At 40.7% G+C, this 24,971-nt stretch overlaps 2 protein-coding genes across 3 annotated transcripts; both read left to right on the forward strand.

Annotated features, from left to right (window-relative positions):
* The first annotated feature begins 630 nt into the window (after positions 1–630).
* Positions 631–11,201, forward strand: xpc (xeroderma pigmentosum, complementation group C). Of its 2 annotated transcripts, XM_063894970.1 has the most exons (14): positions 631–903; positions 1,989–2,276; positions 2,423–2,519; positions 3,058–3,142; positions 3,254–3,411; positions 3,566–3,686; positions 3,789–3,878; positions 4,809–5,663; positions 5,897–6,057; positions 7,024–7,105; positions 7,957–8,088; positions 8,261–8,430; positions 8,904–8,997; positions 9,393–11,201. In XM_063894970.1, exons 1-14 carry the CDS (start codon positions 792–794, stop codon positions 9,714–9,716), a joined length of 2,769 nt encoding a protein of 922 aa, XP_063751040.1. In that variant the 5' UTR covers positions 631–791; the 3' UTR covers positions 9,717–11,201. The 2 variants fall into 2 exon arrangements, with proteins under 2 accessions (XP_063751040.1, XP_063751048.1); XM_063894978.1 differs by lacking the exons at positions 631–903; positions 1,989–2,276 and adding an exon at positions 2,316–2,330 and having other exon boundaries at positions 2,405–2,519; positions 9,393–11,200.
* A 209-nt stretch (positions 11,202–11,410) lies between these two features.
* arih2 (ariadne homolog 2 (Drosophila)) lies at positions 11,411–24,181 on the forward strand. Its single transcript, XM_063894754.1, has 15 exons — positions 11,411–11,533; positions 14,035–14,565; positions 15,449–15,516; positions 15,757–15,829; positions 16,307–16,448; positions 18,107–18,228; positions 19,002–19,111; positions 19,799–19,916; positions 20,123–20,173; positions 20,456–20,477; positions 20,959–21,110; positions 21,405–21,548; positions 21,716–21,784; positions 21,888–22,013; positions 22,488–24,181. The coding sequence occupies exons 2-15, from the start codon at positions 14,293–14,295 to the stop codon at positions 22,557–22,559; spliced, it is 1,542 nt and encodes a 513-aa protein (XP_063750824.1). The 5' UTR covers positions 11,411–11,533; positions 14,035–14,292; the 3' UTR covers positions 22,560–24,181.
* Positions 24,182–24,971: the final 790 nt, after the last annotated feature.

Genomic DNA, 24,971 nt, shown 5'->3' on the forward strand with positions numbered 1-24,971 from the left:
ACACGTCTATAAACATGTTCAGTCATATTGTGATATAAAGAAAGAAATGTAAAAAGAAAAGGCATATAAATAACCGAATTAATCAGATATTCAAGACCACCATCTCCTGGTTTATTATATTAATAAGACTCCAACTGCAAGATACACGAGCTGTGAGATATTTCACAATCGAAAAAAGTTGAGAATGTTGCTCTATTTTGATTACAATTTTTTTTTAATGCAGTTTTTTTTACTATTAGTTTGATATTATTAATATTTTTATTTACCCACTTTTATATCTGTAGTAAAATATGAATAGGGTAAGGGGAGGGAACAGATTGGAAAAAGGTTTGTGTTGTTTTGTGTTACTGGTATTCAAAGTACAATTTGATGCAATTTGCAATCTGAAAACAAAGAGATACATTGTTAATACAAAATTGAATGATCTACAGCACAATGATCAGGTTGTATTTTATGTACAGATTTTAAATGTACTTGCTTAGCCTTGTTGTAAATACAGTATTTGTACAGCAAAAGCCATGCTACTCTCCAGTCAACGTTGACAGTTTAGACCTCCAGGAAAACAAGCGCCGAAGAAGAAGAAGAAGAAGGAGCGGAAGTGACGTCAAAGTCCTGCCTCCAAGTGCTGTTTCTTGTTATGAAAGCTGCAGAGTGAATTGTTGGATAACTGCTGTTTGCCTAGCCTTTTACAACACCATGTGGAGAGCTTGGGGACTTCCGCCGGTATAAACTTTACCAAAATACATTTATAGTTTAAATAAAGCAATTTCTATTTGACAAAAACCGACAGCATGGCTAAGCGGAGAGGGGGTGCAGCAGAGAAAGAGGCCGGTACAAAGAAACTGAAGCAGGTTCTGAAGAAGAGCAGCGGAGCCAAAGCGAGAGGGAAGAAGAAAGATCCAGGTATGAAAAGTCGGGATTTATGCATTTATCCCACCACTACTTTTGTGCTGCTATGGATGGGTGAAGTTTGCAACAAAAAATGAATGGGAAACCAACATTTTTTTGCTAACGAAACCTCTTGATTGTAAATCAAGCAGTCAGTCTGCTTGTCCTGACAGTAGAGGATGTGTGTGTGTGTGTGTGTGTGTGTGTGTGTGTGTGTGTGTGTGTGTGTGTGTGTGTGTGTGTGTGTGTGTGTGTGTGTGTGTGTGTGTGTGTGTGTGTGTGTGTGTGTGAAACCCAGAGCTTTATGAAATAAAGTTTTTATTTTAGAAGAATTAACAGGTGTTCTGCTGAATCCATACGGTTTGATATGGTTTTAATGATATAGCTTATATCTGATTGTCATTGCAGACTGGAGGTCTCACTGCGTTGAATTGTTGTGGGTGATAGGGCAATGACTGAATAAACATCATAATACAACACGTGAACATGTTTTCTATAATAATAACTGTCAATACAAGTCCATGGTCTAAATGTCTTTAGATGTCTTTTTTTTTTCAAACACGAAACAGAAACTCCCCATCTTTAATAAGCGGAAAAAAGCATTTTCCTACATTTTGACTTGAAAAAGCACTTGAATTAATAATTATTCATACATTTGGTAAGCTTCTTTTGAGAATGTAATATTCTTAATATTACCACAGTGTGTGGTTCTCATCAAGAACTGTCAAAATGATCATTTAGGGGGTCTTCAATGGTTAAAAACATATAATGCTTTTTCAGTATTTGAATTGTATTCATGCATATAGCTGTTGTTGCCACCAGAAAACGTTTTGAGCAGCTTGAGTGCAGGTGCGTATGTGAGTAAAATGCATGGCTACTGGAGTGGATCTGCTGGTCCACATACACATCTGTGCTCCACTTTATCAAAACAGGAAACATTTTATTGTAAGATTGATATCATAGGAACATTTGTATTATGTGTGCATATGTGTCAACTATATACGGGTAGAAAAATAGTGAAGTGAAAGACTTGAAACCAGTCTCAGTCTTAACCATGACCCCATCACTGTATCCTAAAACTATTTCTGTGTGTTTTTAAGATAATGGCATCACAGAGGAAAAGGATGAGCTCAAGACGAAGGTCCAACCCAAACCACGTTCCTCCACAAAACGAGCAGCAGGAAAGAGTTCTTCCAACACATCCAAAACAGCCACCGCTGACAAAACCAGCAAATACTTCAAGTCTCCAGTGAAAGAGGAGACTGACAGTGAGGATGACTGTAAAATGTTGACTTCAGCAGCACCTCCCATTACAATGAACATCATGAAAACAGAGGAAGAGGAGGAGGACAGTGAGGAAGAAGATGACGATTGGGAGGACGTGGAGGGTAAGTGAGAGATCAGAAGAAAACAGTGCATTTTTAATTCTTTTCTATCCAAAGGTGAGAAAGTCTGGAAAATATTGTTTACACATTTGGGGAGGACAGTGGGAAACTGAAATGACAAAATAATTCAGTGTTTCTGTTTTGATCAGAGCTGTCTGGGCCGCTGGGTCCAGTTGGACCGTCAGAGCCTGTCCTGCCCACTCAGGACGTTGAGATAGAAATTGAGACTCCAGAAATCAGGAAAAAGTAAGTGGACCTTTGTGTTGTGTGAAAACAGCTAAACACAGTTATGTTCTTTAGCTAGGATCTGTGTGTTCAAAAGCATTAGTTTTCTATGACAGTACTTTATTTACAAAAACGCATTAGGTCTCAGTAGATTGACTCCATATGAAACTGATTATTTTAGTATTTATTTCAAGGTCTGAATTATTGAAACCTACACATTGCATCTTTTTTTTACCGCAATATGAACTATTTGATATCCGAATCAAAGACGGTTTAATATTTGCTACGGGCAAAATATATGTCAAAATTAAATTCTGAAATAAGTTATGTAGTGCCGCAGAAAAGTCCCCACTTACAAATTACTCTACAGGCTTTAAAAACTAATTTGGTTCAACAAACGACAAGTTTTGTATGGAAATGAGATTTTCCCACCAATATCGTATTGCAATATCAATATCAGATCATGATAATGGCAATACTTATTTTTTTAAATGGTTAAGTCCTACTATGGATAGTTGTCCGTCTGTTTTACTAATAATCATATTTTCGCATTGTCCAGGAAGAAGAGGCAGGCGGAGTTTGAGACGTATCTGAGGCGGATGATGAACAAATTGAAGAAGGACGTGCTGATAGATACACACAAGGTAAAAACTCACAAATTGCATCCATATAATTCTTCTATCTGTCTCCTAATCCTTAATTGAAGTCGGTACAGTAAGCTTTTGGTCATTGCCGTCGTCTGATTGGTCCATTAGGTCCACCTGATGTGCCTGATAGCTGGCGGGATGTTCCGCAGCAGTCTTTGCAGTGAACCCGACCTGCTGGCCATCACTCTGTCACTGCTGCCCACACACTACAGCATGGTCGCCAAGGAACGCATCGACCAAAACTACCTCTCTGGACTGCTCAAATGGTGTGTGTTTGACTGACTAAATGATAAAACTAAAGCTATTGTTTAACATCAGAAGGTGTAAGAATGTCACCTTCTAAGTAAGTATACCTATGTGTAATCGTCGTTGTATTTCCTATTTCCATTTTTTCTTCTATTCCACTCTTCCCTTAACCAGGTTTAGAGCAACGTTCACCCTCAACCCCAGTCTTCCCTGTGAGGAGCGTCCAGACCCCCGGGCACTGCTGGAAAGACGTCTGGCCAGTCTGTCGGGCAGAAACCACCAGGAGATGACTCATGTTGGTATTTTGTCTCAGGAATAATCCAATTATTTTTTAGCCTTTGAGTAAACATAAAAAGTTAAGTGGATAACTAATTCTGCTCCTTTGTGATTGCTGCAGATGTTCCTGTTGGTCCTGAGGTCTCTGCAGCTCTTCTGCCGATTGGTTATTTCTTTGCAGCCGATTCCTCTCAAACCACCATCAGCCAAGGTATGTAAATCTGTTATCTAGCCCTTCAGAGGACACTGAAGTAAATACTGCAGCCACACTGTGCCAATGACTTTTAATGTAAAGACAATTCGGTCCTCTACTTTCATGCTTCAAAGAATCAGTTGGATGGCCAACAACTAAAAGTCATGATAAACACAACTGCTGTGTTGCATAAAAAATACCCTCTCTTTTATTAGTCATGTATGAATCATATTGCCACTGGGTGTTTATTACTGAATAATTACACAATATATGCTGGTATTTGTTGGGGATGCACCGATACATCGGTGAGACATCGGCCAATGTTAGCCCTATTTACCACAATCGGCACATCGGTCAAATAAGGTGACTTCACCGATGGCAGTCGCCGATGTTTATGTTTTTACTATGTGACCGGGAGAAGTCGCATTAGCGTCGTTATTTTTAAATCTGACGGACCAAATCTTAAATCAGGGCATCATTTTGAAGGATTCTATCAGTGACTGTGGGTCTGCCATAACTTTAAAGTCATTCGGGGGGGGTCTCCTCTCCTCTGTGAGGAGCTGCTGCTGCCAACTGCGTGCTGCAGGACTTCCGCCCCTTGTAGCGGGTGTCTGCAGGATTGGTAAATTAAATCCATCATTCAGTGTTCTTGAGAGGCCGTCGTTTATATTTGTGACTTTGTTATACTTGCTGCTACTCCCGTTAACTTCCAGAAACTTACTATGGCTCGCTCAACCTCTCTCTCTCTCTTACACATGCACACACTATCCCCCACTCTCTCTCTTAAAGGGACAGGCTGCCTTATGCTACTATTACAGTTTAAATAGTAAAACATCAGTAAAAATTGTTATTCTTAACATCGGCCGACATTTTCGCAATCGGTGCATCCCTAGTATTTGGTCTTTTATGCTTATTTTCATTGTCAAAGCCTCACTGTCTTCTCTTCAGGGTAAAGGGGCTGGATCATCTACATGTACCCCAGGAAAGCACGACACAAGCCAGGATACATCCAAGAACTCCTCTCCTGAGTCAAAGGTCTCTCCTGGCACCAAGAGACCAGCTGGAATCCCCCTTGGGATTACCAAGGGAGGCAGGGGAGGAAAGAAAGCAAAGACTATAAAAATAAAGGAAGAGGATGAGGAGGAAAAGGAGAAGACTATAACATCTGGAGGGCAGAGGCCAAAGAACTCAAAACGCCGCAGCATCGCCTCAAAAGTCACCTACAAGGAAGAAAGTAACAGCGACGAGGAAAAGGAGAAGGATGGGCTCAGTGATGAGGAGGAATTTCAAGCGACCAGTGAGGAAGACAGTGAGGAGTCAGAGGGAGGGTTTGAATCCAAAAAGGGGACAAAGGGGAAAGGGAAGAGCAAAAACACTGCAGCTCCAAAAAGAAGGAGTAGTGGAGGGGGGAAGAAGGAGAAGGGAAATGAGCGGGAGGAAGATGAGGTAAAAGAAGAGGGAATTACGAGCAGCAGCATAAAGCAAAGAAGAGGGAAGAAGACAAAAGGGCCTGGAGCAGACGAGTGGTTGGAGGTGTTTCTGGAGAAAACGTCATCCTGGGTTTGTGTACACATAGAGCACGGTGTCGAGATGCCTCACCTCTGCTCACAGACCGCAACAACGCCGATGACGTACGTGGTGGCGGTGGACGGGCACGGCTTTGTGAAGGACCTGGGGAGGAAGTACGACCCCACCTGGTTAACGACGTCCAGGAAGAGGCGGGTGGATGAAGATTGGTGGGAGGAAACACTAGGGCCTTTCCTGGGACCCGAAGATGAAAGGGACAAAAAGGAAGAAAAGGAGGTGAGATTCCAGGTTCTATGATTTTATTTTAATGAATTGTTTGTCGTGTTTTGGGATAATTCCCGAAGAAGGGGGGCAACTCTAGATCAGGGTTTCAGCAGGGGAGAAAGTGTGTGATGGGAAAGACGTGCAATGTGTTTGAAGGTGGAAAAAGGAGGGTTTTTTAAAATCACATTCATCCTCCATCTTATTTTCTAACACTTTGTTTTACTTACTTTGTTTCTGTGGAGCAGCTCCAGAGCAGGCTGCTGAAAAAACCTCTGCCAGTCTCAATAGCCGAGTATAAGAACCACCCGCTATACGCCCTAACGAGACACCTGCTGAAATACGACGCCATCCACCCTGCAACTGCCGCTGTACTGGGATACTGCAGGGGAGAGCCGGTCTACTCCAGGTCAGCAAAACAGTCAGCAAAGCAATGCCGCCTTATTTGGTTTGAATTTGAAACACACACAAGATGTTACTCTGGAGATCTCATATGAAAGGTATAGAGTCAGTTGTTTAACTGGCCGTTAATCCAGACATTTTTCGGGCATTTTATTTGTTTCTACATATTTGCACATATGTTCACATCAGTCAGTGGTTAGTCTACCGTAAGAACAAAAAAATAGTTTTCCTGGTTTTCCACAGGTAATACACTTTTCCGTAGAATACCAAGTCCTGGTCATTAATGTTAAAATGTTTTATTATAGGAGTTTTTAAGAAGCACCTGAATGCATCTCAAGTTTTGGTCAGTGGGATGTTAGACCGTTTTAATAATAATAATAATAATTCATGGTATTTATGTTAGCGCTTTCCAAGTGCTCAAACGCTTTACATTACAGTTAACATAAATAAGACATGTACGTTAAATACTGTGGACAATCCCCAGAGGAGCAATTTAGGGTGAAGTGTCTTTCCCAAGGACACATTGGCATGCTGACTGCAGTGGCGGTCAAGGTGGGATTGAACCTGTGCTTCCCTGGTCCCCTGATCCGATGATCAGTAAAGTAAATTACTGCGCCACAGCTGCCACAATCACAGCTGCCCCAGTTTTAGTCTGAAGGACACTCCTTTTTTTAAACCGGGTGATTTGGAAGAACAGAGACTGCATACCATAACCTGCGTGTCTGAATTAATTGTGGCTGTGCCTAAGTGTCCACCTGGTGGAGCTGTTTGATTGGTTAAACTGTAATGTGCATGAAGCTGTGTTGTTCACATGTTAATAGTAATCGGCTAGCTTTAAATCACACCTGCTCTAAATGTGTGTTACCTTTTTGTACTTAATTACAAATACAGCAAAAAGATAATATAAATCGTCAAATAATCATTTCAGAATGAAACATGTATGTTTTTTTTATTATTATTTTGTTCTCTTTAGGGATTGTGTGCACTCCCTCCATTCCAAAGACACTTGGCTAAAAGAAGCACGGACTGTCAGGATAGGAGAGGAGCCATATAAGGTGAGAGAGAACATTTCCCTCATGTCTGTTTTTTTGCTTGTTTTTTCCCCTATCCATCACTTCCCTTATTTAATTTATTTCATCGTTTCTGTATAAAACTCTGCCCTCTTGACCAATCATTTCAGCTGTCATGATATGTGACAAATGTTACCAAATAAGAGGAACAACTTCAAGAACGGTTTATTTCAAAATGAAAACTCACAATGTTGTTATTTAAATGTAAACACACACTGTCTAAATGCATTTTAAACAGATTGACCAATAGTCATAAACCATTCCCTAAGGTGAACAAGTTCTGGTCGATTTGAGCTGTGAAAATGACATACACTTATCCATGTTATTGGTAACAAAACAAAGTATTTTCCTTTCCTACAGTGTACTATATTATAGTTTCAAGTGTAAACATACTTGTTTTCCTGCAAGTGACTATAGTTGTACACTGATGTTGAGTTATTGTACTGTAAAGCTGGTATTGCCTCTGGATATGGATCTGAGTGCAAAGCCATGCAAAACACATTCAACAAAGTTATATAAAAACAAAAAAAAACTAAGATATTATCAATAACACTTTTGTATAATACAATTATGTTTTGCTGCAAATCCATTGAATAACCCGGGAAGCAATAATTCTATTAAATTGGTCTTAATTTGATCAGTACACTGATTGAAGAGACAAAATAGCTGGCAGCAAGAGCCTTAACTGAGTCTGCAATTTAATATTTCAGCCAGTGAGCCTTTATTAGACACAATTTTCACATATTGCTTTAAAGGAACTCACTTGCCGTGTTTTGAAGATTGAACTGAGTAGATAAAGAGGCAGTGTGTATAACCGCTGTCTCACTCTCCTCCAGATGGTGAAAGGCTTCTCTAATAGATCCCGTAAAGCCAGGATGGCGTCCGGGCAGACAGAAGAGAAGGACCTGGCTCTGTTTGGAGAATGGCAGACTGAAGACTACCAGCCGCCTTTAGCTGTGGATGGGAAGGTAAATGCCTTTACGGACTGGAATGATAACTGTAAAGAAATGGCTTTACTCTAGAAGCCAATATTTACAGCAGATAAAACGGATCATGCATTAGAAAGACATCCAGTAATATCGGAAGAGATTTCAAATGAGGGAAGTATTAATTAGTTTACATGTTGTCTGTTGCCTTCAGGTTCCCCGTAATGAGTACGGTAATGTCTACCTGTTCAAGCCCTGTATGTTGCCAGTGGGCTGTGTGCACCTCAGGCTGCCCAACCTGAACCGCGTGGCCAGGAAGCTGCAAATGGACGCCGCCCCTGCCGTCACGGGTTTTGATTTCCATGGAGGATACTCACACGCTGTGTAAGGCAACACTGAGAAACCTCTTTAAACACAAGACAGTAGGGGGGGTGATCAGTTCAGGAGTGTATAAGGGTTTTTATTCCAATCCCAGTATCAGGGCCTTACAACTTCACTGCATTTATTCTAACTGTTTTTATTGTTTGTGATTTTAGATGTTTTTATGTTATGAAAAAAGTTTGGTAGCACTGCAAGTAGTTTCTCATAGCATTGTACACGTAACATTTTTGAAGCGTGTTCCCTGATCTTTCACAGCCTTATCTTTCATCAGCCGCAAACTGTAGCTATAATGTGCATAATGAGCAAGGTATCATTGGTTTATTTTGACGACATATATTGTAAAAACTGCTGAACAATTATACCAGATTTATTTATGTAATTGCTGTAATTTGTATGATTTTTTAAAAAACATTTGTGAAAACGCAATAAATGTAGGGTGAATAAAGACCTGTATTATTTATGTTTGTGTGTTTCAGCACTGATGGTTACGTTGTGTGTGAGGAGCATGAGGAGATTCTCAGAGCAGCCTGGGTGGAAGAACAGGAGATTCAGAAACAGAAGGACAGAGAGGTGAGTGTGACTGATGAGTAGAGGTTAATTACTTTCTTTGTTCACGCAGTTACTGCACCATCTTTCCGCTTAACCACCATGGGGTCCAGAGCCTACGGCTGCTCTGCACCCCGCCTCTGGAAGTCCCTTCCACCGGACATCCGGAATAATGACTTTCTCTCCATTTTCAAATCACGTCTCCAAAAATGTCTCTGGTGGCATACCCGCCCTGATCACATCACACGTCCTCTGTTTTAATTGATTATAATGTCTTGTTTTTGTGCTGGTGTTCTGTTTTTGTTTTGTGTACCTTGTACGGTGACCTTGAGAGCCTTGAAAGGCGCCTTTTATATATAAAATGTATTGTTATTATTATGAAAACACCACGTCACAGTTTTTCCTCTTACACTTTCCAGAAAAAAGAAAAGAGGGTGATCTCCAACTGGACTCTGCTGGTGAAGGGGCTCCAGATCAAAGAAAAACTCAAACAGCGCTACGGAAAGTTGAACCAGGGTCTTCTTCAAGGGGAGGAGGCCGCTGGGCTTTCTTCAGATGAGGAGGGGGATGAGGGTGAAAGTCCTTCAGATAAGACAGCGGCTGAGACTCTGGCCATGTCCTGGCCTCAGAACAAACAAGCAGAAGAGGAAGGGGGGAGCATGAGCGGACTGAAGAGGAAAGCAAAGACAAAACGAGAAAAGAAAGGACAAGAGAAACATATGTTCCCATTTGAGAAAGTGTGATGTCTGAGGTAAAAAAAAACTGCACTTGAGTTTACCAAATCAAGGTTGATTACATTTCCTTCAGGAAAAACAGCTTGTTTTGTTTACTCTGGAAAAGGCTCTTCCATTGGTGATAATACGGTCATTAATCCCCATTCTGTCTTTACCACCATGTGCATTATTCCATATGAACTCATATTTTTATATTTTTGTATGGGGTAAGAGGCAAGGTGAATATCAAATCCAACAAGTTCAGACCTGTGCTCTGTGCATAAAGGTGCTCTGAGGTTGCATTGGAAAGCACTAAGTCAACATGAATATGGGAAGAGGGAATTGTTCTTACAATGTGGTACTCACAGCGCCCTTGTGAGAATGAAAGGGGTGTGTTCCAAAACTCGATCAGTACAATGCTACGGTTGAACCTGGTTGGCACTGTTTTTCTCCTCAGTTTAGCACATTTAACGATATATGCAGCTTATGCAGAATTTAATTGATTGCTTGTGGTGCAAGTTAACACAAAACCACATCTAAAAACAACACTACTGAGTCAATACAGGTTATTGGTGCCTCAGCTACCTTCTACAGTTTCATTTCATCTGATTCCAGGAATTCGATGACAAACTTGACCACAGTTTTTGTTCCTCACTGGACTGTACTCTGAGTAGGCTGATACAATTTAGTATTATATTTTCCTGAAGTTGCAATACCAGCCATGTTTTGGTTGCATTGCTTCTGTGCACACATCAACCATGTAACATTTTCTCTTGAGATTTAAACATGAACATTTTGTGTAACGATTTCTTAGCTCAAACACTGTCTGTCTTGATTTCTCTCCAAGCTTTCTGTACTTCCTCTTTTTCACTCTTTACTTGTTCGGCTGCTACATCCAAAGTGATTCAGTGTTTCTGCTGTATCCTGAACCAGCCTCTTAGTCATCTCTTTCACACTTTTTTCCTCTATACTATTTTGTCCTCAGCAGACGATGGCTGTATATTAATAGTGAAAAGTTTTTTGTAATTTTTCTAAGAAATGTTAAAATCACCAGTAAAAAGTGGAAGAAACAACAGAATTGTATTCCATGTTTGCTTCCTTTTTTAAAGTGTATTTGTCTAAGTCTAGGGGCAGATGGTGGTATTATAATGTCTAAACTGTAAAGTATTCACATACATTCATGTAATATTAAACAGTTAAATTTGATAGAAAAGTACAAGTGACCAGAGACCCTTAGATTTAGCTGCATGTTATATATACTATATATCGATCTTAAAATATTACAAAGACAGAATACAAGGGGATTACATTCATGTGTCATTTCATGAAGTTAAATGTAACATTTATTTTGCAACTGTCATTGCAAGATGACAGTACCAGTATGTGTAAAGCATAGGGAATTCCAACACACCTAATGCTGTTTCCTAGTACTGTGTTTATTGTATTGTATCATATAGCTAACCCTAACCCTAACCCACTTACTGTACACTGGAAAAATAAAAAGTACATACATTCTTTATATAAATGGTTTAATCCTAACTGAAGATAATTCCTGGTTGTTGTAAGGGGATATTTAAATGTAACTTAATTCGTGTACTGTATCGGTATGTATTTTAGCAATTTGTTATAAATTGGTCCATTCCTGTAGTACAGTTTAGTTATTAATGAACAGCAGAAGTGCAGTAATCGGCTATATGAAGGGAAGTGACGTCATGCATAAGTATCTCTGTACCATCGGTCTTCCGGTTACCAGCCCAGCGGTCGGAGTGTAAATCGCTCTGTGGATTTCCCCACACAATAACCAGTCCTGGTTGTCAACGCGGGCAGAGCCGACGCTTCTCCTGGAGGTAAACATTGCCGTCTTAAACTAGATGAAATGTTTGCATCAGTTGTATAAATGTGTGTGTTAAATACTGAGCTGCAGAGGGCCTTGTTTACATCTAAATCCCCGGACTAGAGTGGGCGAGAGGCGGCGGCGATACAGCGGGAGATAAAGGGGTTTCTAACCGGGAAAGCTATTATGTTGCAAATTAAAAAAACTAACTAACTTTTTCCAGAGAAAGTTTTTCACTGGTCTGCTTTGATAATACCCAACAATTTAACTCGTGAAACTCGTGGGTTTGGCAAGCCGTCACGTCGCTGCTCAATAAACTGCAAGCACGCTAGCCAGAAAGCTAACCCGGCTAACGGTAAATTGGCCATCCTGTTTGTGGATTTCACTCTCAGGTTTTAATAACCGCACTGAAGTCACACTAGTGAAATGCACTGGTCCAACAAAAAAACAATCTGTATTTTGACTGGTGCGTTATCGCTTCTAGCACCGCTCACTTCCCATCCCCCAAGACGTGTTATCAAAACCTGTGCTGAGTCGCTGTGATACATTAGCCTAGCGAGATGTGTGTCACCCAGTTGGTGCCTATTTTTAGCTCTTACCGGGCGGAATGCGAACACCCGTCTATCGCCGGGCTGTCTACGGGACCCCGCCGGCTGGCAGGCTTTCCCGGCTTGTTTTAAAAAAAATTCAGGTTGATATATGCGACGTCACAAATTATCGCCTATCTTAGCAAACGGCTTTGACCCGGTGTCTCTTTGTACACATAGTGCATACAAATTGCATATCAGAATCATAGCCTATATGGTGTCAACGTTTGAATCTTCTACGAAACATTCTACCCGTTTAACGTTATTGGGATTCTGTAGCCCGTGAAACATGGTGGAGAGGCAAGTGTTGGCAAGGAGAATAGAGAAGCTTCCCTTCCACATTCGGACAAAAACAATAGGACTGTTATAAGTCTGTGTGTAAGGGAAACCCCATTTGGACAAGGAAACACGATTTGCAAGCCTGGGCAATTTACTTTTCACAATGTAGTCTTACATTCAGGGGAATATGATTCCCTGTCAATGGGCTGGGTAATATTAGGGTAAAACAAGACAATATCAGGCATGTACAATATATCCATGTACAAAGATGATGTTCAGTGTTTTTTTCCTTTTCAAATTGCATACTTAATTATTTTGGGGAAAAAGATCCTGTGTATATCAAAATATATTACATTCTGGATTTGATTATTTAGGGAGACATGTAAAGATGTGTTCTTCTACAATATACAAACATTTCTATTATCAATCCAGGAATTAATTATTGCTACACTGTTTTATGCTTTTGCATGCATGTGTTAAATCTTACTTCCCAGTTGGTCACAATGTTAACTATATACACATTTTGTCTGTGTCCGTCATTCCCAAGGTTAGCGCATCTTCAGCTAATCTTGTAAACCTAGTTTAAAAGCCTTAACCCGTGCCTTGTGCTGCACACGTGTTGAGCAGTTCTGTACTTTCTGTTCTACAGTGTAGTAGGATTGAGACAAATAGACCACATAAAGAGATGCATGCAGAGAAATCTGTAATTGTTTGGAAGTGGGTAATACATCAGATTTTTAAATGTCCATAGCATAGAAGAGCAGCATTTCAAATGGTGAGTAGGGTGTGTGTGGCTGAGATCAGATTGACTGTACATGCTGAGACACCTTGGACCGAGTCCAGTCCACCTCATGTCTTTTAGATAATGACTGTCTCATCTTCTAGTCAGCTAGAAGATAGTTTGTCAACAGAGCACATGGTCAAAATAAACACAATTTGGAAATGTAACTTTAACATAATCAAATTCCTTATATTTCCACACAAGCTTGGCAAATAAAGCTGATTCTGATATGACATAATCTGTATTAAAAGGTCAACTGCAAAGTAGGAAAAACAGATGAAGCAAGCACTGCCAAACGTTTAGCAACAACTTGCTGGTAGCTTGTGTATCCCAGAAGCAGAACATGTTGGATACAAACAGAATATATTAAACAAGTGTCGAATTTGAGTCATAAATAAATATATGTTTTAACAAACATCATTTGTTGTTAATATGTTGTTTTTTGTTCTCCCTGAAAGGGAGTTTATCTCTAGTCAGAACAAAACAGAAAAACAGATGTTGTCATTCTTCACACAGTAGCAGGTGGTTTCGGAGCACCACTGGCACAGTTGTGTTCACTAGAATAAATATGTTGTGTGTGTAAAACTAGAAACACTCTAGGCTTAGTGACTAGCCGGGTGAAAAGGGAGGAATAATTCCAACATTAACATGTGATATGCTGCTTCTGTTTTTTTGAGTCTTAGTAAACTAGCGTTTTCATCCTTATGTACAAATTTATATTATAAATCACAAGTTTCTGAATTACCTTTCAGTAAAAATGTATAATGAGTGAATTATCAACAACTTTGACCACTCATTAGATGTTTCCTTCATTACACCGTACCTTACTACACCTCTGTTGAACTTTTCAATCCTTTTTCTCTTCAGATCTCCTTGTTACCAGTTTTCCAAATGAGTGACGGGGAGTGTGATTTCTTCTGCTTCTTCCGCTGCTGCTGAGCGCGCTCTCTACGCGCCTCGGGCAGACGGGAAGGCAGTGTGTCTCGGAACAGTGACGCAAGCCGGTTTAGCGCCGCATAAGGAGAAAAACAGAGCTGGAGCTTTAAACAAGCAATTTCAGCCAATCAGACCACCGACAGGTAGGCGAGCTGTCTACCTGTCCGGGTGGTTGATCCTATCGATTGGATGTCTGTGGACATGAACAGCCAGGCGTCGGACAGCAATGAGGAAGACTTTGGGGTGAACTTTGAAGACGAGGGAGATGATGATGATGACGATGGAGGAGAAGATGATGATCAGGCCGACATTGAGGACTACTATATCGGCGTGGCCAGCGATGTGGAGCAGCAGGGCGCTGACTCCTTCGACCCCGAGGAGTACCTGTTCACCTGTCTGACCTACAAAGAGAGTCAGCGGGTGCTGATAGAGGAGGTGAACACTGTGGCTGCTGCACTGAAGGTGAGCTTGTGTCTGTTGCCGTGTTGTGTGATTCTGAATCATCTTTGCAAAAGCAGAATTTAAAATTAACACTTACAAGGTGCTTTAAAATGTGTTTGTTTTTATTCACGCAAGATATATTTTTAATGCTTTTTTTTTCATTTTGCCATTTTGCTAAATGAAACATGATGTAAAATCATGCAGATCTCCTTTTTTTTGTCCTTACAGCAGACATTTTGACTGTGTGGAAAGCAAATATGTAATAATTTAATAATGATGCCTGAATTTAATTTAGCTGCTTCATGTCCAGAATGCTGTTTTGTGCATGATGGCTCATCGCCACGCTGTCATGGGACAAAATGAATAGCGCTGAAGATTCATCGTTAGTTTTATCAGTATCTTTGTGCTTCCTACTGTAGAAACGTCTGAATGTCTGGTTTGGACAGGCTGTTGTTTAGTTTGTTTTCCTCCTATCGGTTCAGGGTAACCTTGCTGAGTCTACATGCTGTTCTGCAGTAAACACCTTACTTCACACTGGACCATAATTACTCATTATACACACAGGAACTGCACAGCAACTACAGCATTCTGTTAGCAGAACTGAGCAGCTCCCAGAGGAGTTGTGTTTTGTGTTATATAATACAAAAACCCAAGAGAGCAATGTATTTATTTCTTTGATTCATTGACTCTGTTTATTTTCATGTTTACAGCAGAGTTTCAATCACAAAGCATTTTGTTCTGCTAAAGGAAAAAAGAGTCAGATTATTCTATTACATTGAAAAGAGGCAAACTGGGGATATGCGAGCTGTGCGTCTTTACTGATCAGCTGATTTCAACAGCCAAGTCACTCCGGTGTCAGTAAAGCAACATTTCAGCGACCTCTATTTGTCTCTTTCTCTCTCAGGTTGTACCAGCGGTAGCAAAACTGGTCCTGGTGCATTTGCACTGGCACATCACACAAATACTGGACAGGTATGTCTCTTCTGCCGCACCAGACTCCTACCTTTTTTGATTTTAATTATTGCCTTTTTTATTCATTCTCCCTGTCTTCCCTTTTTAACATTTTTAGTCCTACATTTATTTATTTGCCTCCTTCTCCTCGCTTTTTCAACCTTATTAGTTTTGTATATATGAGTTATCTCTCCTTTTCTTCGTGCTGCAGTGTTATATTTTTCGGCCTCTCATCCTTGGTTCTTTCTATGTTCTCCACAGATACAAGTCCAACTCGTCTCTGCTGATGTCAGATGCTCTGGTCCAGCCCAGCAGCACCTGCAGAACAGTCACTGTGAGTAACAGGCCATAAGCAATAATGAGCCAAATATTATTCACCAGCTTTGATTATACCTTCTTTAATCAGGTTTTGTATATCATTTATATATACAGACCAAGGCAAGAATAACTTTGAGTAAAAGCTTTCAGGGCGTGCACTGTTAAACATTGTGTCATAATAAAATAAATAAGAAATTTATATTTAGTTGTTCTTGTATCAGAGGATACCTTAGGAGTAAAAGAAAATCAGTTGTTGATTTTCTTGAATAACAAATTAATTGGTGGCAATTTTGTTTATCATTTCATATTTTAAGTATAAAAAACATTTTCAATACATCACTTGTATAATAATATTACTAATATATTGCTCTCATGTTACTAATTATAATGTTCATTATTATATTTTATGTTCCAAGTGTGAAGGCCTCTAGCTCTCCGGTGCAGTGTGTGTGTCTGACGGCGTGTTCATGATTTCTGTGTTTGTGTGTTTCAGCCCCCTCAGTCCCTCCAGTGTGGTGTGTGTCTACAGGTCGTACGGAGAGACGCCCTGCTGGCTCTGCCCTGCCAGCACTCCTTCTGCAAAGGATGCTGGGAACAGCACTGCACTGTCCTGGTCAAAGATGGCCTGGGAGTGGGTGAGCGGAGTGTGTTTGTGTGTGTCTGTGTAGTCATCAAAGCTGCTATTAGAGTGGGTGAGTCACACTTTGTTTGACGTGAGCTCCCAAGTGCCTGGTCTTGTGTTTATGTGTTGATGTGTGTTTTTCCGCTCCGGGTTTCATCACGGTGTCAGCCTCTGATTCCTTTGGAAGTTTATTCTGGGTTATGGTTTACTGCCAGAGCAGCAGGGTTTTGCAGTATGGTATTTAGGTGAAGGGGGCTTTATCAGTCACTCAATCATACTTTTTTTAATGACAGACACACTTGGATATTTGTGCACTGGTCTATATTTGTTTACGCCTCTGTGTTCACAATCCAATTGGGCCATGGGACTCTGAAGGGGAGGAAGGTGTAATATGAGCATTTAATAACTCCTGGCAGGCTTTCCTCATACCAATGATTATAACTGAGTGCATGCATGTGTTTCTGGGAGAACGTGTGCCTGTGTCAGCAAGAGAGCAGATGGGAGTGTGGGAGTGTACACAGATCAGTTATACATTTTGTACAGCATATTGAGGGAGTGACACAATCCAAGATTTGTATTGGTTGTTGCCAATGCCAGTGAAATAACATCATTTGCCATATTGAATGTACTAAACACAAAACAAGAGCTGAGGTGATGCTGCAGCTGCACTTGTTTCCATCTTTAAGTTGTTGTTGTTCTTCATCTTCCTTTGTCAGAGCAGGTGGGACACGTATGTGAACGAGTCTTCTTTTACATTACATTTAGCTGACGCTTTTATCCAAAGTGCAATAAAGCATCAAGATTCAAACTAAGAATAACAAAGTGCTGACATATTCACTTCAAACAAGCCAGGCCGTTGTCGAGTTAAACTCTTAAAGTGCTTTCTTTGTTTGTTTGTTTTAACTCAATCTAAGTGGCCACGGTGCAAGAGGAACAAGTCAGATTTTCAGTTTGCGAGGGACGATTTGTAGACTTTCTGCTGTCCTGATACCAGCGCTAAGCTCGTTCCACTACTTTGGAACCAGGATAGAAATGAAAAAGTTGTATTTTTTTTCAGTAATACCTGGGTCCACTTCGCACTGAGGGAGTAAGCCGATTGGCTGATGCATAGTGCATGTGATGGAGTGTATGGTTTGACCATGGTTTTGGACCATTTAGGAAGGATCAGATCCCGTCTCTGCATGGTAGGCTTCAGCTCTTGCTGGGTATCTGTGGTACTGTAGAAAAAAATGATATGCCATACCATGTGCCGGATTTCCTGTCCTTTAGCTGATGCTTTGGGAGCACAGGTGTGTGTGCGAGTGGGAGCCTATCTGTATGCAGCACCCCTTGTGTGTTCTAACAGTGCTCTCGGATAAAGTCCGTCCATGTAACGGAGTCCTTCAGAGCCTGGTAAGTGTTTCTCTATCAGCTGCACCAAGGACACGCTTATGATGACAGATGAACCTGATTACGTTTCTGGGTCAATGTAACACTAGAATCCAGCCGGCTGAAACCAAACCCAACCGGAGGAACTTTCTTTCACAAACCAAGTTAGAATGATGATTGCAGTTTAATGTTACATTAGAACAGAAACACAGTAGCTGCTGCCTTTTGTAGGGCATTGTGTATGTTTTACCTCGTACTATACTCGGGACTCTTAGTAATGAATTTGTGTGTGTGTGTGTTCAGGTATATCGTGTATGGCTCAGGAATGTTCCCTGCAGATGCCAGAAGACTTCGTCCTGCCGCTGCTGCCAGGAGAGGAGCTGAAGGACAAATACAGACGCTACCTCTTCAGAGACTACGTCGAGGTGTGTGTGCGCTGGATCTGTTTATTCAGATGCTGCGTCAATGACTGCATTTATAGCAAATGACACGTCAGAGGCATGTGGAAAGAGTGAGAATGAGACAAAAACTAAGCACCTTGTGACTTTTTGATTCTCCTTGACACAGCATCAAAGATCCCCTATCATGGAAAATGCACTTCTTGCTGTCTTTTATACATAAATATGTGTCCCGGGTGTATAAGTAGACTCACGAAGTGAAAATACAACCCTCTCTCTTTTCCTCCTTACCCACATCTCTAAAAAACGGGGGTACAAACGAGCTGATCCAGATATGACATCATAACCGAAATGTGGGCTGGCTTTACATTGAACTCCTGGCAACATTCCGCCCACGTGACACATCCCAATCTATCATCCGCAATATACAGTCGCGAGCTGAATCCCCTCCATAGCACCTCTGTGTGTCTGTGTGTTCAGCAGGATGTCTGCAGGAGGGACTTAGAGTTGTTGTATATATAATACATATAATGTCACTGAGAAGTGTTTCAGAAATAACGCTTGATGTGGTTTTGAACATATGGGGTTTAATCACGGCAGCGTTTAGCTGAGTATCTCTATTAGAAACTTCTCATGCATGATGCTGCAAAGGGGCGTGGCCAGATTCAGGTCCCCTCAAATTTAAGCGACTGATTCAGCACTTCAGGAACAGGGCTGAAATAGAGGGGTATGAGGCATGGCTACAATGAGTGACCTGTTTATGTTTTAATGTACTCTACGTCTCGCTTTCTGTCCATCAGAGTCACTTCCAGTTGCAGTTGTGTCCGGGTGCAGACTGTCCCATGGTGATCAAGGTGCAGGAGCCACGGGCGCGCAGGGTGCAATGTAGCCGCTGCAGTGAAGTCTTCTGGTAGGACTCGCACAACTTTAACATAACATTTCTCACGACAATCTACTGTATTTAATTGTGCTACTGTTTAACTGTGGTCAGATTATTTCGGTTCAACTTTGGAAAGGTTGTATTAAATTATCTTAATGACTCTGAATGTCATTTGTTATCCTAAGCAGTTAGCTTCATGTGCAGCCTCTTTCCATGTAATATCCTGTGCTGTCTCATCCAGTCCAAGGAGAAGTCACATTCTTGGAGCAAGTTCAAGAGAAAGGAAATCAGATCCAAGCCTTAGATAAAAACTAATGAATAGGGGTTGAAGGAAAAGGTCCTTTTGACAGATGGCCACACAGCTGGTTGTGCATATTTTAGTGACCGGTGCGGTTTAACCATAACTAAAATAGCTAACCTTTTAATATAATGTTTATTGGCTTTTAGTTAATTTGGAATAAACACAACCACTGTCCACAAACACCTTCCTGCACATACAGAATAACATATTCCTTCTTTGCAAGAAGACAAACCAAATAAAATTCAAACACAATTTTAGAAAAGAGATGTTTCAGATATTCTAATAGTTAAACAAAAAACATGTTGTACACAATTAATAATACATACATCATCATGCAGCAAAATATATACCCACCTCTTTCAACATATTATCTGAAATTTGCCTTTTCTAATTCTCAAATGTTTTTTCTCTGTCAGTTTCAAATGCCGTCAGATGTACCACGCTCCCACGGACTGCGCAACAATCCGGAAGTGGCTGACCAAATGTGCGGATGACTCGGAGACGGCAAACTATATCAGCGCTCACACTAAAGATGTAAGATGGAGCTTTAAGTGTACACGCATGTACAGTCATTCACAAGCACCAGTGTGTCAACATGCTTGTACAAGAACTGTAGTTTTGTACACAGACACTCAGGTTGGACGCACTGACACAAAACTTTTCACTGGTCTGTAATAATCTGCTGTAGTCTGTCTTTCACCCTAAGTTGATCTTTTTTTGTATGTGTTGTTCTCCTCTAGTGTCCCAAGTGCAATATCTGCATTGAGAAGAACGGGGGGTGCAATCACATGGTGAGTCAGAGAGGAAAAACACCCTTCCCTGAAACAGAAAATGCTAAAAATGTCTTTCTGCAGCTGAAGTTCTCAGGTTTAATAGTTTGACACTTTAATCACTCCTGGTCTGATGTGTTACCTGGCATGTGGGGCTTTTCTCTGTCAATGTCTTAGCTTCATGGATGACAAAGCAGTTACAACAAACAAAAAAGTGCTTATGTGCTGATCTGCTCGAATTAATAAAAAATACACATTTCTGGTTCACTAATTCGACGTCTTCCTGTGTCTTTGTTTTTTCAGCAATGCTCCAAGTGCAAACACGGTAAGTAATGTGATGATCCAGTGAAGCATTAACGCACCGTTCCTTTATACCCACCTACTTGCGTGATGCGTCACACATAAAGAAGCACCAGCTATGCTTACAAGTTATTATTATTATTATATCTAGTGAAAGTTGACACTTATAAGAATAAATATCTTGTTTTTCTTTACCTTTGGCTTATGTTGACAGTCATAAGGGAGTGGTAAAGTAGTGAAAGTCTACTAGTACACCTATAACTCACTATTTTCTGCTTCATTAATCAAATGGTATCCCTTTTTTTAAATAAGGAATATGGTTGAACAGAACAGTGGTTAGTCTTCTGAAGAAATGAAAAATATATTTATTATTAACCCAGAGCCAATATTAGCAGGTTTAGACTAGTTGCAGAACAGAGTGGACCCTTTAGTCTGTTCCATGATACAAATATGTCACTTACTGTGAAGTCCATGTCCATAAATGTGTGTTTTGTCTCTCCTGAAAGACTTCTGCTGGATGTGTCTTGGTGACTGGAAGACACACGGCAGTGAATACTACGAGTGCAGCCGCTACAAAGAAAACCCTGACATAGTGAACCAGAGCCAGCAGGCTCAGGCCAGAGAGGCCCTCAAGAAATACCTCTTCTACTTTGAGAGGGTGAGCTTCTTCAATCCCTTTCTTTTTTGCTAAAAATAAAAGAAGATATTTAGTGGGAGAAAAAACACATAGGGAGGAAAAACACCAACATGGTCAAACTCGTGGAGTCGCCATAAATTCAAAGCCTCATAAAACTGCTTAACATTTACGGTTGGGGATTTGAGGAAGATTAAATCCGACAGATTTCATCCTCCACCGTCCATAGCCAAACACATTCCCATCCAGCACAGCTTTATATCTACAGGGTAAATAATTGTTCTGTACCTCAATCTGTTTTTACCTTTACCCCACCAGTGGGAGAATCACAACAAGTCTCTGCAGTTGGAAGCTCAGACGTACCAGAGGATCCAGGAGAAGATCCAGGAGAGGGTGATGAACAACCTGGGAACCTGGATCGACTGGCAGTATCTGCATAACGCTGCAAAGCTTCTGGCTAAGGTAATGCACACTGAATTTACACTGTCTGTTTTCAAAGGGACCTGAATAACTTTGCATATCTGTATCATTGAGGCTGTATCGGTTAAAGATCATTCAAATTAATTACACAGTACCTTTCTGTATTCTGAGAGTCTGAATTTTCCAAACTTGTCGTCTCCTGTTTGCAGTGCCGCTACACGCTGCAGTACACGTACCCCTACGCCTATTACATGGAGTCCGGCCGGAGCAAGAAACTGGTGAGGAACAAACATCTCTCCCCGCCTGTCCCATCACTGAAGAACATGCATTGTAGAATAACAGTGTGACTATATTAAGGTTGATAACTGTCCCTCTCTCCAGTTTGAGTACCAGCAGGCCCAGCTGGAAGCAGAGATTGAAAACCTGTCGTGGAAGGTGGAGCGGGCCGACAGCTACGAGAGGCCGGTGGTGGGAGGAGAGGGGGAGCTCACTGCCAGTGACCGAGGGGTGAGAGCTATAAGACTGATCAGTGTGATATTTGATACCGCCATTCATGTCTCCATTAGGATTATGTTGTTTAGTCGTTTGGGTAACAGCTGCACCGGTGTTTCCCAATCGCCGCCATGGAAAGGGCATGGTGAAGTGTGTGTAGGGGGGCAATTACAATAATTAGTTAATAATTAGTTACGTGAAAATGTTCGCCCACACATGCTTGCATGCCTCTTGAATCTAATTGTATTTATTTATAAAGAATAGAGAAAGGAGGAGCAGAGCAGAGGGCTCACACTTTAGGAAGACAAACTTTAGGGAACATTTGTTTTTCTCTGTTATAAAGTTCAAGGTGAAATTCTCTAATTAATTCTGTCATTGCTTGGGCTTGAACCAGTGACCACCCAGTTCCCAGGCCAAGCGCCTACAGACTTAGATACTGCCTGCCCCAGTAAATGCTTCAACAATAATAACGGTCGGTTTTTATTTCAGGATCTGGAGAACCAGATGCACATTGCTGAGCAGAAGCGACGCACGCTGCTGAAGGATTTCCATGACACCTGAAGCTCCCTCGCGACTGCAAAGCACCAGCATCTCCCTCCTTAACGCCCTTCCCTGCCTCCTACCTTTGCTTCCTTACATGACCATCCCTCGGTGCAGTCATACTAACCCCCCCCCCCCTTCTGCTCCTCTACACTCACTTGTTTGATTCTTTGTTTCTGTCTTTCGTTCCTCTCACTCCCAAAAATGCTGCAGGGTCACGGAATGGCACGATTGTATCTCCCTTTGACCTCTCCTCATGCTCACATTATTTACATGTTTTGGCTACAGAGCATCAAGTTCACCATGGTTACACCTTGATGAAGCTTTACAGATCTAATCATGAAGGTCAAATTGTTGATGTCAGAAGCAGCTGATGATAGGAGCGGTTATGCAACAACATTGTTCCTTTGAGGCTGGATTAAATATTACAGAAAAAGTAAAATTATGAAAAAGATTTGTTGTTAATCAGGCAAAGAAAATGTGGGTAGTGGAATACATTTTCTTTAAAGAGACAGTGGTGATTATGGATCTGTTTTTGGTGGTTTCACATAGACCATAATGACAAGGGGTTGACAGTAGTACTTACAGGATTCCCCTGAACACATAATTTTTTTCAGTTAACTCGCCAAAGCTGCAAAAGGTTAAATTAAATAAGTTAGAAACACACTGATTATAAGAAAGGTGACGCAGTATTTCAAGAACATTTAATGAATTAACCTCTCAAGTAGTGAAATGTGATCCTCCTTGCTGGAAAGTGTCACAGTCGCTGCTCTAGCTTTTGTTTTGAGCAAACTTTATTAACAACCAGGACGATAATATACAAAATAATAAATATTCTGACATAATCCTTGTACATGGTGTGTTTACTGTGGACAAATGGTGACCTCACATACTCCTCAGAATTAACAGATACCAGTATTTTCCTACATATAATGCATGTTCATGAAAACAAAGTACTAAAGCTTAAGAATAATGTTTGTTTAAATAACCTTTTTTGATTTTGTTACAAATGTTTCGCAATAAACACATCGTCCTTCCTCCTTTGGTTTGATTAATGGTTATTAACCTGACCTACTACAGATTTTACTGCCAGCAAATAGTTGCTAGTCTTTATGGTCAAAGTAAAACTACCAAATAACTGAGTCCCATTCGCGGCTCTCTATGCTGTCGTACTGATTCAGTTGCTTGATTGTCTTCAGCTAGTGTATATCCAAACCAGTGTGAGCCAGACCTTGTTAAATCTAACACTTGCACCTCCACTGATCAGATTATGAAGTTAGGGGTAATCTAATCCATTCCTACACCTGACAGGACCCACCTGCCATCATAGTCAGAGCATTATTAGCACGCATTAACACATGCTCAAACAGTCCTCTACGAAAATAAACATTAACAGTTATTTTGTCTCCTTCCCCCATCTTGTGCTCTCTTCTCTATACATTCATCCCCACACTTTATTTTGCTCTTTGTTTTCACCTCTCTTCTTGCTCACATTGTTCACTTTTCTTCTGGAAAATGGCTGTTGATAGTTAGATCGTTTAAAAAAAAAAAGAAAAGAAAAAAATACAAAAAAATTGTTGTAATTTTCAACGGTTGTACATTAATACAGAAATAGAGTTACTGAGAGAGTTTTTAAAACCAGACCCTGTCTCTTGTGTGTTCATTACACACACACACACACACACACACACACACACACACACACAGACACAGACACATAGACAAGCTAAAAGATTGAATCTCTTAAATTTTATTTTAAAGTTGATAGTGAGTGACATACAATAAAACTGACAATACAAAGCTAAGAAAATATAAAATAAACACGTTAAAATGTAATGAAATGACTACAAAATAGGAAAAAAAAGTCACAGTGCAAAAGACAAATCATTTGATTTAACCAAGTTGCACCTTAGACCATAATTAACATTGGGCTGCCCAGCCTTCTAACATAATTACTCAGTGCCACTCTTATAATGTTTATAATTTTGCTGTACAGTCACTGTGTTGACATGCTGCAGATCTCCGGGCCACCTCTGACATTATCAGATTGGCACCTATGTCCTGACCGAGCCTACAGTATCTGCCCCAGCCTTATATAGATGAGTGTAACTGCGTGCCACGGTGGCATGAACTGCTGCACTACTTTGCCTGAACTCAGGCAAAGTATTGCAGCAGTGTGCGACCCAATTTTACCACCACACAGTGAAATGGAGTATTGGGAGGATTGCACCCTCAAGTGTTCATTCCAAAACAGGACAGGCACTTCCTATGATAAAAAAAACAGCTCTGTATGATGTTTGGAAGCTACTGTTTAATAGGTTATGTTCAGATAAAGTAGGACACATTTTGTAGAATCCACCAACCTTTGCAAATAACAGCCCAAAAAATGTTTGATTTTTTTTTATTTAACTGCAAACTATCAAAAGTAGCAGG

This window comes from Eleginops maclovinus, chromosome 1, assembly GCF_036324505.1.
Source record: "Eleginops maclovinus isolate JMC-PN-2008 ecotype Puerto Natales chromosome 1, JC_Emac_rtc_rv5, whole genome shotgun sequence".
Classification (NCBI taxonomy): domain Eukaryota; kingdom Metazoa; phylum Chordata; class Actinopteri; order Perciformes; family Eleginopidae; genus Eleginops; species Eleginops maclovinus.